At 35.4% G+C, this 19007-nt stretch overlaps 1 protein-coding gene across 1 annotated transcript; it reads right to left on the bottom strand.

Annotated features, from left to right (window-relative positions):
* Window positions 1-1398: 1398 nt before the first annotated feature.
* LOC113732878 (ATP-dependent Clp protease proteolytic subunit-related protein 3, chloroplastic) lies at window positions 1399-8401 on the bottom strand. The gene is made up of 10 exons (XM_027258895.2): window positions 8055-8401; window positions 7769-7870; window positions 5857-5979; window positions 5089-5148; window positions 4351-4447; window positions 4178-4251; window positions 3764-3817; window positions 3588-3671; window positions 3348-3455; window positions 1399-1871 (listed from the first exon to the last, which is right to left on the bottom strand). The coding sequence occupies exons 1-9, from the start codon at window positions 8376-8378 to the stop codon at window positions 3360-3362; spliced, it is 1014 nt and encodes a 337-aa protein (XP_027114696.1). The 5' UTR covers window positions 8379-8401; the 3' UTR covers window positions 1399-1871; window positions 3348-3359.
* Between the last annotated feature and the right edge of the window lie 10606 nt (window positions 8402-19007).

Raw genomic sequence — 19007 nt, 5'->3', positions numbered from 1 at the left:
GAGTAGGATCAAGAGCTCTATGAATAGCACCGGGATCGCCACCAGAGTCAACAGCAAGACGAGCAAGCTCCATAACCGGGGCTGGCGGCCACCATATTAGCTCATTATCGCGTTCCCAGTCTCTCACTCCTCTTCCGCTATGATCACTGCTCAAAGATTTACGAGAATTGAGCGAACGTCGAAAAGGGTCGTTAATGCCGGGTCTAGCGGGAGGCGAAAACGGTACTAGGAACTTGAAACAAGATTTCAGTTTCTGAGCTTCTTCGGCATTGACAGAAGCAGCCTGTTGGGGAGAGCCCAGAAGAGCCAGCAAGTCTTTGGTGTTGGCTTTGGGTATAGAGACGGTAGAATGCTTTTGGGGCTTGGGTCTGGGGAAGAAGAGTGACGTGGACGAGGCGGTGGCGGCGAGAGAAAAGGAGAGAACCACGGCGAATTTAAGCGACAGAAATGGCGGCTTGCCCATCATCAAGGATGATAAGAGTGACGGGAAGCTGTTAGCCGTGTCCGTGTCATTCTTCAACCGTTCAACGCAACGCGGCCGCGGCACAGCTCGCTCCTCCGATGATGAAGGCGGCGTGACGGTGGTGGTAATGGTGGCCGAAACTTGTAGCAGTAATCATATTTTGACTCGGGAAAACGGATATGATCATTAATGCTTCATCAAAGTCTTCTCATAATGGGATTTGATATTCAAAAAATCTATATTCAATTTATCCCAGTAGTTTTGTTTTTATATTCAATAAATAAATCCGGTCAGATGAATAAAAAAAAAAATCCGGTCAGAAATTGTTTTTATTTAACAGTCTATATCTCGATCAATAGATCATTGCTTAAAAATCAGTACAAAGATTACATGAGCAGGTTCACATTTCACTGTTTTAGATTTTCACTTTGTTTTCCCTAAATCAATTTAAGTCATCGGCTAATTATTTGCTTTTAATAATAAGAGTTGAACTTTTGAATAAATCTCATATACACTGACCGATGTATACACTATCACGGTTGAACATATAATACATATGTAAAATTTGAGTTTTAAATTCAAATTCAAATTATGTATCATGTATCTAATAATAAAAGTGTATACACTATCTGTGTATTGAAGATTAATCCAAAGTTTTAATGAAGAAATATAGATAGAAACTAGATACTTGATGCTGTTAATCTAATCATCCAATCCCTTCTGGCTTGTGCATTTGAAGGCTTTAATTTTAATTTCTGCTATTTCAAAATGCAGTTCCCCCAGCAATGTGCAATAGAGTACCCAGAATTTGAAGGTGAAAAGTAGAATCACATTTCCTTCCATCATAAATGAAATCGGAAGCCATGAATAGGGGCCATTCTGTCTGAGGACAAAGTGTTTGTTGCTTGAACAACTGAGGATTTTGGACAAAAGAATTGCAAATCCTCTGCACAAATTCATACTTTTGCAGCCAGCAAAGGGTAAAGTTCAAGGCAAGCTTGTGTACAAGTATCAATAATGAATTACACTAGATAAAGCAGCAACCTAATGTGAGATTATGACATTTTATGATACACAAAAGATGATAAGAAAAATCGGCGGTACATTTCAGCCAAAAGCCTGTACAGCTTTGGAAGTCTATACTGTTATCCATAGGCCAAAAACATTACTGTAAGCCTCAGAAACGTATGATACTGTTAAAATTTACCCATGATCCACTATGCACTAATACTTGAAATTTGTGTACACGAACAAACTTGAACCAGCTAACGCATTCGCTTTGAATCCTTGCTTTCAGCAGACAGTTCCTTCGTCCGATTTAAATCCTTCAGGTGACACAAGCTTTTCATCTCGCTGGTGGAATAGATGTGCTTTCAGCCAGACAACAGGTTCTCTCAAATCACCAATCCTAAACAAAAGCAATCATAATTCATTTGACCTATACAGAGGATCAACACTGCCATGCACAATGTGCAGCATGTATGATTTTTTTGGTTTTGGAAGAGATTTTTTTTTTTAAAGGGGGTGGGGGGGGGGTGGGTTGGTGGTGCGGGCACTGGATACATGGAACTTGTGAATTTAGATTCCTTAACAATGTACACTTCAAAAACTCCCACTTTAACTCTCTACGTTGAAGATAAGCATCTTGAATTTGCTTGACATCAGAATACTAATGTAAAAAGATGACTAGTGGAGTAGCGCAGTTAAATAGACAGCTCAAAGATATAGGATCTATAACTATTTCACCGTTGGACGGTGAAATAAGTATTTTGGACCCTTAAATTGTATTAAGCATTTAAAATGTAAACCACTATTATCACTAAGGGATAGAAGGGAAAGATTAAAGGACCATAAAATTCTGCCCAAGGGCGTTGTAATTTCCCATAAAATGACTATTCAGAGCTTGCTGGGATTGCAGTGCTTTTGCTTAAACTGCTTTTGGGTGGTAGAAGCACTTTTACGCTTCATTTAGCAGTTGAGGATTTGGACAGAAAAGAAAGGGAAAGAAGAGAAAATTTATAGTTTTCCTTTGTTTGTTAGTTTTTAGTAAGAAAGAAAAGAAAGGAAATGGGAGGATTCACAAAGATGAACGGTAGGCAAAACTTTTCCTCCCAAATTTGAAGGAAATGGAGAGAAACTTTGAGGATGCTTCTCAAATTTTTTTGAAATGCCTATTTTATCCTTAAAAAGGTCTTGAACAAATATTTAATGACTTTCATATCCATAATCATTCCATTAATTCTCAAAACTCCCAAACAACATAATAATCCCTTCTCTTCTCTTCTCTCCTCTTCTCTTATAACTTCAGTTTTCCCTTCTTTTCTTCTCTATCCTAAACTCCCAAACTAAGCCTTAAAGTGCTTGGTAAGTGTTATTTCATAAATTTAGAAGTAGAATTTTTGGTCTGAAAAACACTTTCAGCAGAAGTTCAAGAAAACAAAAAATCTGGGCATTTGATCATAAACTCCTAATTGAATAAAGAGATAGATACAAACCAAGTACAAGCAGCACTTATGCACCGAAACAATACAATCGAGCACTTAATAAGTACTTCTACTCAACACTCTACTAAGCGAAGTGCTTTTTGATAACCCACCGCAATCCTAAATGTGCATTAAACTCTGTCAAATCATGTTAAAGTTCATTTGAAAGTTTTTGCTTTCTCTAAATGATTTGTATTCATCTATATCAATGATGGACAAAGTCCATTTGAAATTCAAGCCAGAATTAAGACGAACGTTTTCAACTTTATGGTCAACAAAGGATGTTGCAGCACCCGCATGAATCAAAGGAGCTGCAAGCTCCAGTCACCAGAGCCTCTAATCAAGTTCAGTATTCCACTACTCCTGTATTTAAGAGAAAAATTTATACTGCATGTAATTACCTGGAGAAAATGTTAAATTGCATCAAAGGCTTTAATTCCAGCATTCTTGTCCCAGTCCTCTGGAGCGGCAACATCTGCCATAATTTGTTCCTGACCACGCCAGAGTATCTGAACCACAAGTTGCTGTTGATTAATACTAGCGTAATTCAAGGTTTTCCCCATATCAAATTGTATAAAAATCAAATGAGTCTGAATCCCAAGAATAAAAAATCGTAGGGGTGACTCAGATCAACAAATGACCTTGTCAATGACGCCAAATTCTTTAGCTCTGGTTGAGTCCATGTAAAATGGCCTTCTCATCACATCAGCAACTGCCTCTATTGACTGTTAATATAAGATTTCAACAATTAATCTGCATGAACTGCTTGCTACTAAATCAAAGCCGGAGAGAGATAAATCTGATGTTGGATACTCACATTTCCAGTATGCTTAGCTAAAAGTTCAACAAGGGTGTCTCTGTTAATTATTACCTGCAATAAAAATAAAGTTAGGACAAACATTCCCTAAATGTTAATAGTGTGCCAGAATTCTAATAGCACCAAACAACAAGTGCTTAGCTTGTCACGTTTGAGAAGAAGATGAAATAAGCTCCTATAAGAAGATGATGCGAGGATTAGGCACAAATTTGCATTGAGTAGCTTTTTACCGGGTAGATGACAAAGTGAAACTCTAAATCATGATAATGCATGAGGACAGTCCTCATTTTTCAAGCTGTACATCCATTCATACTCATTTCAAGGAACCCTCAAGCTACTTCACATGAGTATCCACCATAAAATCTATATCAGCAGGATTTAAAGCAAAAAATGCCACCAAAAGCTTGAACTAACCTCCTTTGCACGTATAAAAACATCACTGGCTGGCATTAACCCAGATGATGGTGCACGAGGCTGCTGAATCATAGCTGGAGCAGAAACCAAAATTCATGTCAAATTTCTAAATGCATGGAGTCAGAGGACATGAAATATTGCACATGAAACCAGATTTGATTAATGCAGCATACCTTTTGCATGCGGCATCATAAACCTTTTCCCCTTGGTTCCTGCAGCAAGCAAGAGACATGCCTGACCTATAGCAGCTCCAACGGCCACAGTATGTATCTGAATTTCACATTATAATAAGAGGATAGAAAATAACAAGAAACTGTCAAAGCATTCAATACTACTCTCCAGTAGCAACAGTAACCATTTGAGGAAATTGCCTCAATGTAGATCACTCAGTATGTTTAGTTATTCAATCAAAATCCACAGAATGACTTCATTCAATCCAAAGCTGCGCATTGTATTATAATTGGAGAAATATTAAGCAAACGTGTATTTTAGCAGCACTGGATAGAGACACCATATCTCAATTTGTTATCCAATACAGATACCTCTCCATTCATGCACAGAAAAAAACTTGACCAAGGACGAAACAAAGAAAAAGATTCAACAATAGGGATAATCTAGTCATAGCCTCATTAAGCTTGAACAAGGAAAAGATTTTTCACCTAATTCGTATCTGACAACATAACTAAACTGCTTTTTAAAAACTGGACTAGGCTTACTGTTTCAATCTAGATAGATTGAAAAGTCAACAACATGCAAGGTTTGGCTAATGAATCTAACTCTCATCTACTTTATGCAAGCTATAAAATTTAAATTCTAAGAAGGATAGACATTAAATTAGCCTAAATGCTCCAATAAAATGCCAGATGTCACATCTTTATTAACATAAAATATAACCGATAGGAGAAGCTCACCTCATTCTTCAACTGCATCAATGCATCATAGATTGCAAAACCCTCCGTTTCCATGCCAACCTAAGACACAGAAGGTTTCATAAAAATAGCTTAATTGAAAATTAATAGTATACTAGACACAGAAAAGTACGCAAAAATCAGTATGTAGGTAAAAAGATTAACCCTTGAGAAAACTGGTCCCTACAGTGTTGACTGGTATAAAAGTAAGTTCGCAGACAGCCCCCAAGGCATACATTTAGCAATAAATAGAAAGTGCCAAAAAGTTTCCAAGGAGAAGACAGACGCACACAGGATGGCAATTAGTAACAAACCACACAGGTTATTAACGAGAAGTATATCTCTTACTATCCATTCAGCAACATAACTTGCATTCTTGCTTTCTGTGTAGTCAATTCTTCAATTGCATTGTAAGTTCTCGGTCCGTTACTGGTCCACTTTGTCTTCAAATCTCATCTCAATCTACAACTGGTTATTTAAACATGTCTAAACTCCTATGTGTTTTTTTTTTTTAATTTCTAGGCATCTCTTTCAGTATATTGCATCTGTAATTTCCTTGTAGCTTTTCACCTTTTTCAGAAGGCCCAATGTGCACTCAAGATCAAACTTGACAAACAACTAACTGCATTCGAGGTTAAGATGCATGTATGAAAAATGAGGCAGAAACGACAGTTAGTTCCAAACTAACATTACAAGACAGCCAACTAACAGCAAGTTCCGCAACAACAGCTAAGTACTCAGAGAGAACTAATCTGCAACACGAAGGCTCACCGTTTCACCATCATCACGAGTAGTTCCAGTAGAATTTATGTACAGAAAAATTGGCTCTTTTGGATCCATCCACTGTAAATACATTAATTCTGCAACTACAAGCTCAGTGACCGCTGCCACCAACTGAAAAGAAACAGGTTTGATTATCACATCATACAACATAACTGGTAAAACAAATCAGCACTAGACAAGTCTTTGGGGAATAATTCATGCAGCAAGGCAATAATACCAAAAACTTACCAAAACGAGTTAGTTTACAAGAATGAAAGTACCACATGGCCACAGGTAGCATCCCAGACAATCGATCTATTAGTTTTTATGTTCAGAAAGAGCAGAAAGTGAGCTTGTGCTTTTAATTTATGAATTTTGTGGATGACCAACAAACAGCATCCTATATATGTATGAATGCCTTTGATAGTCTATTTCCCTTACCGTTACAATACTGGCATAGTACAAGAAGTTTATGGAACTGGAAAGCAACTAAATTCCTTTCCTTGTGATGGCATCTATTGTCCTCTCATTCATGAACTACTTAACCGTCGAGAATGAAATGATCTACCAAGCATTAACCACAAGATGTGCTCCTATGTAAGTAAATTTCAAAGACTAGTCTGTTTGAAAATGAGGTGCAACCTATCCTTGATTTTACTTCGAAAATACACCTATTTTGCCTCCTGCATTCTTACGCAAATGTCTATCCACTTCTCTCCTCAAAAAGACATGGAAAAAGTTGCCAGAAATTCCTATTGGCAGTAAGAAATTTTACCCAACAGCAGGAAATTATAGCCTAAAATTATATCGGATAACGTTAAGCAATCTGAACAGGCTGGTACTTTATGCTGTTTAATCCTGTCCTTTAAAACAATTATCATACCAATGCCATTGAAATGTGCCAGAAAGGCATAAGGTGCAGGCTGCCCTCTCGATCCCATTCTTGAATCAAGGCAGCCCCTTCGCTAATGAAATCAAGAAGCTAGAAAAACATCTTCCCAGGTACCAGCTATAAGCCAAGCCACCTTCAAACAATTTACCGCATTGGCTTCAAAAGATCGAGTTTACCAACAAAACTTTGGAAGTCAAAGTTTGATCCAGAACTGGTATGCTATAAAAAGAGAGATCTTCTAACACTAGAAAACACAACTCGGAAATCAAAATCAGCACATCACACACACCTTCTGTTCCCTGATACCAAGGTCACGACAACCAAAAAACCCCTTCTACCACAATACGTTATCCATCCTATACAAATTTAGCCAGCTAGATTAAAATTTTCCATGAATGCAATCAAATTCATAGATAGTTGACATTGAAAACCCATATACTTGTTTATCAAAATCCTCAGAAACTCAAGTTTGCTCCTGCCACTTTCAAAAGCTTTTGAATTTTGTAGCTGATACACAACTTCACTTCTGCCATCATCTTCTTCAACCTAAGAAGTATGAATATTTGTAGCAATATCTATTCAATACAGTTTTGTGTGTTGGCCTTTGTAACACTGATGCTTTTATTTATTTATTTATTTTTTGCTATCACCTTATCTTGTTGTTCGATATCAACAAAACAACCCAGGTAAACAAATTGTCTTCTAAAGATCCAAACTGCATTTAAATCACCACTGTGTAGGCCTACATTGAGTCGCCAACTCTCCAATTTGTTATATTTGACCATATTAAGGTTTTCAAGAATATTCACCAAAAAAGTGTCGCAGCAAATTCCAATCCATTAGCACAAACCTAAGCATTTCCTTCACTTTTGAGTATTTTTTTAACCAACATATGATAACTAAACCACCAGGCAGGAGCCCACCAGCGTTTAACAGACAAAAGCAACAACTTTACTGCATTGCTGATCGCTGAAGCCATATTTTGTCAAATATTGGCAGTAAAGTAGTTAAAGATTTAGGGCTCTTTACCGGCATCCCAATGTACACTATCCTACCATGGAGCAACAACGATGGCAAGTCTGGCGGTGGCCGCCTCGGCCGGTGTTCATTATATGAAACAGACCTCTCCACCTGAAAAACGTTGCACCAATTCTCTTCAAAATTTAAAAAATATATATAGGTAACAGTTTTTCCAGATATATATATATATATAGGAAACAATCATAATATAATTAATAATTAGCAATACTTTATCTTCAATTGCATTGCAAAATTAAAAACAGAAAGTCCAGTGATGAAGAAAAATAGCTCGGACCGTGGCGGGGGTGGCCATGAGCTTCGGCGAGTCGAATATATCCAAATACGGCGGCGTGTCGGAGTTCGGAGGCCGATTGAGGAGTACTTCCGGCGACGAGGCGGCAACCGAAGCAAGCTTCGATAGAAAAGGGTCCTTAGGGTTTATTGGAGGTACTGGAATTTTAGCACTACTAGTTGCGAAGACTGTTCTGCTGAAGATACGTCGTTTTAGGGACGATGATGAAGACGAGAAGCAGGGAAACGACGACGTAACTGGCACTTGCAAGATGCTCGCCATTTTTGCTTCAGTTGGAAAAATACAGGCGTGCTCTGGAAATTTCATCGGAAAAAGAAAAAGGATAGTGAAATTTGTATTGGGTAATGCCGAACTGGGAAATGGACGGCCCATTATATGTGCTGGATTTAAGCCTATTTGCAAATATTAGGCTCTAGGTTGATGGAATGGGTAAAATTCAAAGGTTTTTGAGACGAGATTTTGAGTTAGTTCCCATACCCAATATGTGCTACTGCCAGAACAATTCTTTGGGCCTAAAGTTTTTTTAAACCCATTGGGCCGTTTCTACTTTTCTTTTTTTAATTTGGAGGAATTTTGACCTTCCTGTCGGATGGAAAGAAAGAGAAGGAATAAAGAAGTGAAATATGGGGAAAATAAAGAGGCCACGTAATTGTTTCTCCAAATTTTTGCATAAATGTGGGGGAGATGCTAGCTGGATATAGCTAAACAAAAGCTTTTAAAAACGTCAAATAAAATTTTAGTACACAAAAGGGTAAATAAGTAACTAAATTTAATCAACCGATTTATTTGTAAAATTCCCGTAAAGAAAACTTATTAACTCTATCTTTGATTTTCCCTTCTGACTTAGCTTTACACGACTTCGTTCTTCCTCTTCAAAATCCTTGAAATTAGGCCTTAATATAATTTGATTTGAGATTCTAGTAGTCGATTCACAATTTAACTTTTCCTAATTAATAACTCATTGCAGTTAAATAAAAACGAGGGGAGTTACCTATCAAGTTTAGCGAAATCATATTAGCACTCCTCCAAGAATCTCAGGCACTCTTTCCTTTCTTTTGCATTTGATGAAGTTTAAGAAGTTTTTAAGATTTTTTTTTTAGAAGTGCTAATATCATTATATTTTAGGCCTCATTTGGGATTGCGGTACTTTTGATAAAAAAGACACTTTTAGGTGCTAAAAATACTTTTAACGTGTTTGGTGAATATCATCCCGTAAAATTATGAGTAGAGCTTTTAGTGTTAAAAGCACTTTTAGCAAAAACTCAAATTTGATGCTTCTAGAATAACTTTTACGATTTAAAAAATAAAGTATCAAATTTAATCATTTTATCCTGTATTATGAACCAAATAAAGAGGTAAACACTTTTAAAAATTTTCAAATTACACATTATCCAATACAATAAGTAATTATTAAACTATGTCTCTAATTAATATATTTAAAAGCACTATTGCTAATTCGCTCCTATTACTAATTCATATGAACCACTATTAGCTGCCGTTAGGGTAGGTTAGGTGACTTGCATTGATATTGGAATTGGTTAGCCTCTTTTCTTCCTGGATTTTTTGTTACCTAACTAGAAAATAAGAAGAACTACCTCGTCAAAACACGTTGGACAAACATATCCTTTGACGAGAGAAGCATACCATTGTCGGGGGAAAAAGTTGATTGAGAATTGAGACTGCAAATTGCAAAAGTTTCAAAGATTTTCAGTTGCAGATTGGGTTAAAAAAACAAAAAACACGTACAATTAGCTTGCAAGGAGCTATAGCTTGTGAAGAAAAAAGCGCGAGGCTGTGAATTGTCCAACAAAGATTCAAGATTGACGGCCCTACGGCTAAGAATGACAAAAAATAGTCTCGCATTGTCACATTGTCGGACGGAAAAGAACTGGACAAAAACTTACTTCCACTCTGGGGTACTACTTTTACAATCCTACAAGAGGGCATGAAGGTTTTGCATTATTATTCTTTTTCTTTTTCCTGCTGAGGGAAGACACACTGAAAAGGAAGGGTAAAATAAACTGATCAACTTCAAATTTAGGTCTCATATGAGATTGTGGTGTTTTTTTTTTTTTTTTTTTTTTTTTTGTAAAAGAGTACTTTTCAATGCTAAAAGTACTTTTGAGACCTTTGGTGAACGTCATTTCATAAAATTAGAAGTTGGACTTTTAGTGCTAAAACTAAAAGCTCTTTTAACACAAGCTCAAATTGAGAGTGTTTTTATAATAGCTTTTGTATTTTAAAAATAAAATATTAGATTTAATCATTTTATCCTATATTATGAATTAAATAAAAAGTAAATGCATTTAAAAATTTTTAAATTACACATTATCCAATATACTAAAACTTATTGAATTATGTATCCAAGCAGCATGCTTAAAAGTACTTAAACACTTAATAAGTGTTTTTGTCAAAAACTCCAACGGTAAACAACTTTTCAATAAGTTACCGAACCAAAACTCGTCCTTCGTGCTTTGATACTCCAAATCTTCTAGTAGTCTTTATCTTATCATATGTCGTTTCGGAAAACTGACCAATAGTTTCTTTAGATTCCACTAGTTGCTCGTAATCCGCCAGGTATTTGGTCATTTCGACCAAAAGTGATTTGGCATCAACTGCAGAAGCTCATCTATTGATTTTGGAAGTAATACAGGACAAGTTCAACTTGCCTTTAAAGTTTCGACCAAATGATCGACCACATTCACTTAATTGATCGACCAAATGAACCTTTTTGTGCCTTTAAAGTTTCGGTCCACAATCACTTAATTGATCGACAAATGAACTTTTTTGTCAACAAAAACAAGAATGATACTTCGTTATTGTTAACTAACGGTGGCTTGGACTATTAGCCACCACAAACCCCTTTAATTCTCTTTGTGGGGTCTCATTATTTTTCAGTAATATATGATTTCTTCAAATTCAAATGGGTGTGTAGTAAGTCCGTCTGATCTAACGATACTTCAGTCTTCATAAGTGGAGTAGTGTAGACATTAAAAAAAAAATTCATTATTATTAAGGAGGTAATCATTAACATTTACAATAAATTGATCAGTAGCCTATGTGTACCGATCCACAATTATTGAATGATGATATCAAGCTATAACAAATTGATCAATATCCTACATGTACCGATCGACAATTATTGGATGATGATCTCGAACTGTATGTATATCTTTTCCTTTATACGGTAACATGTTTAATCTATTTTATCCTAATCTAATAGAAAGAAAGTTATATGAGGGGTTAGAAGAAAAGGATAATCTAGATCAGAAGAGTGTAGTACTACACATCCTCTCTCTGTGAGTGTAGGGTTTCAAACATCCTATCTATGGTGAGAAAGAAAGAAAATTTTCATAATAAGTAGTTTTACTTTTAAGGGATTAAAAGAAAGAAAAAAAATCGTTATTCAAAGACACCCCAAGTTCTATGGTGGCATTCTAAAATGCCTGCTGGAAGGGTCTCCTTGCTAACCTTTTATATTCCAATCTGCAAAGCCTTTCAGATTTAAGGACCACAACTACAAAGCACTGAACAGATGATTATAGGATTGACCAGTCCATCATGTACTTTTCCATTTTTGATGTGGGTAGGAATTGTACTTGAGAGTGGACATAAAGCCAACTTTGGGAAGGAGAGTTCCAACAAGCCATTTCTTATAAAATTTGAGATGAAGCCAGTGCAACACAAAAATTAGGGAGGGGTGTTCAAAGGCCTAGTTGATTTTTTTTTTTTTTTTTTTTTTTTGGGTTTGAAGTGCTAATAAATGGTTTTCAGGTTTGTCAATCTTTGGATTTTTAAGTTAATTTTATTTTCAGTTTACGGATTAGACAATGTGAAATGGTGAAATTTAATTAGTTTATAACTTTTGACTGTAATGATGATAGGCCCATAGCAAATGCTCCAATCTACCAATTTTTAGTAACCAAACCGACAGATCCAATAATTACAAGAGATCAAATACATTTCCCCACAAAAATAATTACATAGACTTAACAATCAACACCATATACTTGTGCGGTGGGTTGGATAGTATGAAAGGAAGGAGTGTAAACGTAAGATTTCGAGTTCGAATTTTCTTACTTACACTAAAAAAAAACATTATATGCTTGTTCTCGAGCTACTGAGTCCTTTCTAAACATGGCAGTTGAAGGAGAGAAGGATATAGGGGATGTAGGGAGCCCTTTCTAAATATGGCAGTTTATGATTTGGATTCTAAACATGACATTTGGAGGTGAGAAGAATGTAGGAAGGGGTGTGAGATTTAAAAAAATCATATACTTGTTTGGATTGACTTAGTAAGCACATTCAATGAAAATCGTATCCCATGATCTCTTAAAGAAAAAAAAAATCAGAGAGAGAAGAATTAGTTGCTTGTTGATGATAATGTTGCAGAATTGCTTTATCTGGCAATCGACCATATATATCCAGTTCGGACGAGGGGCCTGGACGGTTGTCCCAGGCAGTTCACGGCCTGGATGAGGCATCAAAAATTTGTGCGGCTCAGATCACGTCTTGCAACTCGATTTTCACGCCGTGTAAGACCCACAAAAATGTTGTTCTATTGTTACTCGCTGTTGTTCTATTGTTACACCTTGTACAGATGATGTTACACCATGTACAAATAGTGTTACACCTTCCGGAGCGATTGTTCCAGCCCCGCGTCCATCCAGTTCAATATGTTCAAATAAGGAATGAGGTACCAAATCTTTAAGGTGTACCTGACAACAAAAAGCGGTTCACTATGCAGGTGGATTTCTCAATGGTACGATAATTTGGGAGATAATTTCAGAAACCTCCCTCGAGGTTTCTAGCAATTTTACTTAGTGCCCTTGAGATTTTTAATATTATTACCTCCTTTAATCCTATAAAATGACCATAATAACCTTAATATATTAATATTTTTCATGCAATTAAATGATTCGCTCCTAATCTTATACATATTAATGCATCACAAAATTAGAAATTTAATGTAAACAAAAACAAGATTCACTCGTGGAATAACCAATTATCTCTTGGATACAATTTTAATATATTATAAATTAATTTTAGCTTTGCTTGGGGGATCCGGAGATGAATAAAAAAAGATGTAAGCTACAGGTTTAAAAAGAACGGAGTTGGTGTTGGTACTCCAACATTTGCAAGATATGATGTTATATTCATGCAATTGGTAAAATTTTTTGAGTTTAACAATACTAATCTTTTTTTTTTCCTTTTTAACTTAAACGAGGTTTTAAAATTTAGGGGCTGATGGTAATAGTGGTCATGGTGATAATGGTACTAATTTGAAACGTGAAAATATGAAAGGTTTAAATAGTAGAGATGAGGTTTTGAAAGTGGATATGAGATCTTGTGCATGTTTCATATTTTTTAAAGAATTTTATAACAAAGTAAAATAAATTCCATAATTTCATGACGGCATTTTGGGTTATTAGAGAGAAAGGTTTATATGATTTTGTTGCTAATGGCTTTTTAAAGAATGAATATAAACATTTTGTCTAATCTAAAGTTCCTACAAAAGTAAATTGGATACAATAACTGCAAATACCGGAATTTGATTGAATTACTAGAATGTCGAAAATCAATTAAGTAATACATCGAAAATCAATTAAGCAATACGATTGTCTAAGTATTTGATTAGAAAAAAAATTATAATAGAGAGAAAAGCAATAGTGAGGAGCTCAATAGCTCTTTGCACGAAATTCAAATAATTTAACTTAGACAAATCAAATCCCTTTTCAAACGTAAGCGTAACCATTACTTCTCTGACGCAAAAAGTACGATATGATTTTGATTGCAACTCTTTCGCCTGACGTAATGTATAGATTACGTGCAAGGAATTTCATGATCGTAAGAGAATGGAGTGATGGCTTCTTGTTGAAAAAAATGAATACAAACAAATCTTGGGATAATTTCAGAAACCTCCTTGAGATTTTTAACAATTTCACTTGGGCTCTATTTAGATTGCTATTTTTAAGAATTTTTTATAGAAAAATATACGGTAACGATTTGATATACGTGAAGTAAAAAGATGATTGAAAAATGTGTTTGCAAAAAATCGCAATCCAAAGAAAGCCTTAGTTCTTTTAAAGTTTCAAAAATTACATATACCTCTCCTAAATTTATTATTTTTGTAACAAAAACTATCCAATGATCAAAATTTTGATTGAATAACCAAAAATGCCCTCATGAAATTTTTGAAGTTCATTTTACCTTCTTATAAAATTCTTAAAAAAAATATGAAATATACATAAAATCTCAAACCCACTTTCAACCATCATCTCTACTATTTTATACCTTTCATATTCATACATATCAAATTAGTACCATTATCACCATGACAACCACTACCACCATTAGTCCCTAAATTCTAAAAGTTCAATCTAAGTTACAAAAGAAAAAAATTAGTACTGCTAAGCTCAATAAATTTCACCAATTGTATTAATATAACATCATATCCTTCAAATGTTAAAGTACCAACACATGCCTTGTCCTTTTTAAACTTTTAGCTTACATCTTCTTCTATCCATCTTCAAATCCTCCAAGCGAAGCTAAAATTAATTTGTAATATGTTAGAATTATGTTATGACATAATTAGTTATTCTATGAGTGAATCTTGTTTTTGTTTCCATTAAATATTTAATTGTGTGGTGCATTCCTATGCACAAGATTAGGAACATATTGTTTAATTGAATGAAAAATATTAATATATTATGATTATTATGATCATTTTACGGGGTCAAGGGAGATATGTGTAATATTAGAAATCTCAAGATTGCTAGTGAAATTATTAGAGACCCTCGAGGGAAGTTCTGAAATTCTCCCCAAATCTTAGAGAAATTTCTAAGTTTGTGATGAAATTTAAAAAAATTGTACTAAAGGGGCGATTTCGGTGAAGTATTCCGTAGGGGGGTCTTCGCATTTCAGAAATGCGAGCTCAGCAGATTTTTTATTTTTTATTTTTTCGGAGGGCATAGAGCTCGCATTCCCAAATTTAAAATTTTTTGGTTTTTTTTTGGGAGGTAGACAATTTTTTTTAATAATAGCTAAATGCGAGCTCCTAAATTTTGTAATAGTAAGAATTTTATTAAAAATTTTTCAAATAGCTCGCATTTGATAAATTTGACCACCAAAAATTGTATTTAATTTTTTTGTTGGATTTCGCATTTATAAGTATGACTATCAGAAAATTAAATTCAAACTTGCTAGGAAAAAAATTTAAAATGAAATTTACGAGCTCCCAAAAAAATGTAAAATTAACTGTAAATGTTGTTTGTTTTGTAGAATTTGCCTTTACTAAAATGCTGTCGGTAGTAAAATCTTATTTTAAAAGCTGTACTAAAATCTTAAATTTTGGAGAAATGTTAGAGAAATGTTATTTAAAAATCTGTAATTAGCAGAGGAATAAATTTTATTTATTTTAAAACTTGCACGTGCCTAAAGTCATCAAATATGTGCTGTAAAAAAATTCATATTTCTTTTATATTAAAAAAAGTTGGAGCATTTTTTACGGTTGGAAATACATTATTTTATTATAATACATTTAAATAGTGGAAAAAGTACACATGCATAGTTCTTTGTATTCCATATATCAATGTAAAAATAGAATGAAATTGTTAACATGTAAGGTGTTGACTGTATTTTATGAATAAAATACTAACTTTTTTTCCTTTTCTATCAAATAAATTTTTTTAATCAAATTCTAATTTTTTCTTTGTTATTAATGAATCGTATTTATTTGTTGACACCAGTGAATATTAGTTATAAGAATCTAATAGTTAATAGTCATTAATATCTGTTACAATTTCAATTGTAATTTTAGAAAGATTAGGGAGTGAACGGATGAAATGGAAGATTAGAGAGAGAGGGTTAGGGTTCGGTGAAAAGAGGGAAGAAAATTGTGAAAAGTGCAGAAACGAGGCTTCGGTTCTGCTATATCCGCGAACCGATCCGAGCTCGGTTCGCAACCGAAAGGGTGCGGATCCGGTATGGTTCGGATCCGCACCGCCGGAAGCACAGACGATCCCTCGAATATTTATGAAGAATTTTTGGATCCGAGCTCGGATCAATGGATCCGCGGTCGGATCCGTCTGGGCACTTAGGATCCGAGCTCGGATCTGTAGTTCTCTGCACTAATTGCAGAAACTGCAATTTTTCAAACTTTTTCTCTCTTTTTCCGGCCAATTCCAAAACACGCGTTGGAAAAACGTTTTATGAAATCTAACCTCCCACGCACATGTAATATACCAAAAGTACAATATCCAATCTCTTAAAACACATCAAACACATCTACATTGCAAATCGAAGGGTGAGGTTCTTTGATTATTTTTACATTTTTACACTAAAATGGCACTTTTGGGCATTATATGCACATCAAATGAGTCCATAAGCATGTATAAACATGTTATTAATAAAACTCACGTGAATATACTGAAAATGCAACATTGTACGTATGTTTGGAAATTCTAAACACTTAAAGCACAATTTGATAAGAAAACCCTCCTTTTTACACTTGTTCCTCAATTGTACCTCCAAAATAATGATGAAACTCCGGTACCGCCTGCAAACAAGTGAAATATATCTAATTAGTCAATTAAATCACACTAAAATGTAAGAAACACATAAAAACACAACTACAATATTATAGGATGTAAGGTTGCCTCCCAACAAGCGCTTTCGTTTATAGTCGTTGGCTCGACTGAAAAAAATTTCGATCATTTTAGAACAATAGGGAGGGTTTTTTCTCCCCATTGGTCGAAACTTCCGAGTCACTCTTTTTTTTGTGAGCCAATAATTTTATTATAATACAACTATACTAACGAAATAACTACACATCTTGCTTCTTTATTTTCAAGGTCACACTAAAATAAAATAAAATTGTTAATAAGTTAGGGCTTAATTTTCATGAACAAAATTGGAATCTTATTTTTAACTTGTCCATATGAGAATATTAAAGTTTGTTCCCTATATTTAATGGGGAAACTATGAATAACAAATCTCATATAATAACAATTTATAAATATATTATAAATAGTATGTTTAATTTTTTTTTGTTGAAGTTTCGACATTGCAACTAACTTACCGTGTATGAACTAGAGGAGAGGTTAGTATAGTTTACCTTTTTTGGTTTACATATGTAGCTATTTTTTTTGGTTTTGTTTAAAAGAGTATTCATATAAAGTGAGAAATAAGATACGCGTGATGGCATTGTTCCTAGCCCGAATTCGTGAAATTTTAGAATATATACAAAATGTCACCAAAAAAGTATGCAATCCATAAGTTAGGTTATTTATACAATAACGATATAAGTAGCGTGCCATCAATGCTGCCCAAGTCTTCCATGAGTACCACATGTTGTTGGTTTGGGTATTCTTTGACTTCGACGTGGTCGGTTTGGGACTACTGTATGGACTTGAGTAATATGTGTCAACAGTGTAGCATCTTCAATTTGAGTGCTTGTGCCTTCACCTCCTTCACATTGCTCAGAAGTATGCCGATATGATTCCCTATTGGGCGTAAACTCTGGAAAAGTAATAGGGGACCTAGAATGCCCAATCGATACATCTCTCTCATGCATGACTTCGGTCTGAGAAGTGACAAAAGTAGATGCGCCAGCTTGGTCCTCAGTAGCCATCGAACCTCCATGGAATCCAGTTTGTATGGCGGGTTCTGGTGATCGGAATCTACGACGTCGTCCACCGCCATGCTGACTTCCGTGGGTATTTCTAGCAGCTCGCTGAACACGACATGGATCAGGGTATAGTGGAATCTCCTGTGGTACGTGGGCAGGGCGAAATGCAAGTCGACGTGACTCTCCTACATGATGCAAAGATGTGGATGCAAAGTCCCTCAACTCTTGAAAATATCTGCTGTGTTGTTCATTACTAACTACAAGAGAGTCCTGTGCTATGAAATACATGCGAGACATGGCATCGCTGTGGAAAAACAAATATAAGAATTAGAAGGAGATACTGTGGTAAAAAATAGTTTAAAATGTGAGCAAACTCAAAGTGATTATTAAAAGTGGGTTGGAAATAAACTTACAAGACATTGTGCCCTAACGCTATCACCCTGAAAGCCCTCTGGGAAAGCGAGAAATCGACTCGGATTTGAAATATAAATCACCGTCCGCTCCCGATACCACTGAACATACTCATCCGATGGATAAGTAGTATCTTCAATTACAGTGCCATCTTGTACATGCACACGTCGATCAGTCCAAATATCAATATATTGTCTATGCGTGGTGCTCCAGTCTTGATTCGCCCTACCACGACGATCTAGAGAATGTAGTGCTGCCTGATTATCCGTCAACCTCATATCAGGCAGGGACTGATGAAACCCAAACTGCTGCATAACCCGATGAGGGAGGTGCGGTTCAACTACATCCCAACAAATAAGATAAGTTACGGACCTCCAAATGTCCCGACCTGCAGTACAATATCCAGGAAGAGAAGCGAGAATGTCCTCCGAATATGGCTGCCATATGAACTGAAAAAAATATAAAATCAAAGTTGTTTCATTTTTTCTATTAAGAAATAATAAAACTTCCCAATATTCAATTCTAACAATTTCATGAAAAAAGTGCTCGGCTGCGGTCAATTTAAAAATTAAAAAAAGTGCTAGACAAATTGTGAAAAGTGCAGAAATGAGGCTTCGGTTTTGCTGTATCCGCGAACCGATCCGAGCTCGATTCGCAGCTGAAAGAGTGCAGATCTGGCATGGTTCGGATCCACACCGCCGGAAGCACAGACGAGCCCTCGGATATTTATGAAGAATTTTGAGATCCGAGTTCGGATCAAAGGATCCGAGTACGGATCTGTCTGGGCACTTAGGATCCGAGCTCGGATCTGTAGTTCTCTGCACTAATTGCAGAAACTGCAATTTTTCAAACTTTTTCGGATTATTTCCGGCCAATTCCAAAACACGCGTTGGAAA

Source organism: Coffea arabica, chromosome 2e (assembly GCF_036785885.1).
Source record: "Coffea arabica cultivar ET-39 chromosome 2e, Coffea Arabica ET-39 HiFi, whole genome shotgun sequence".
Classification (NCBI taxonomy): domain Eukaryota; kingdom Viridiplantae; phylum Streptophyta; class Magnoliopsida; order Gentianales; family Rubiaceae; genus Coffea; species Coffea arabica.
The sequence above is the reverse complement of the archived record's forward strand: the minus strand, read 5'-3'. Positions and strand labels throughout refer to the sequence as shown.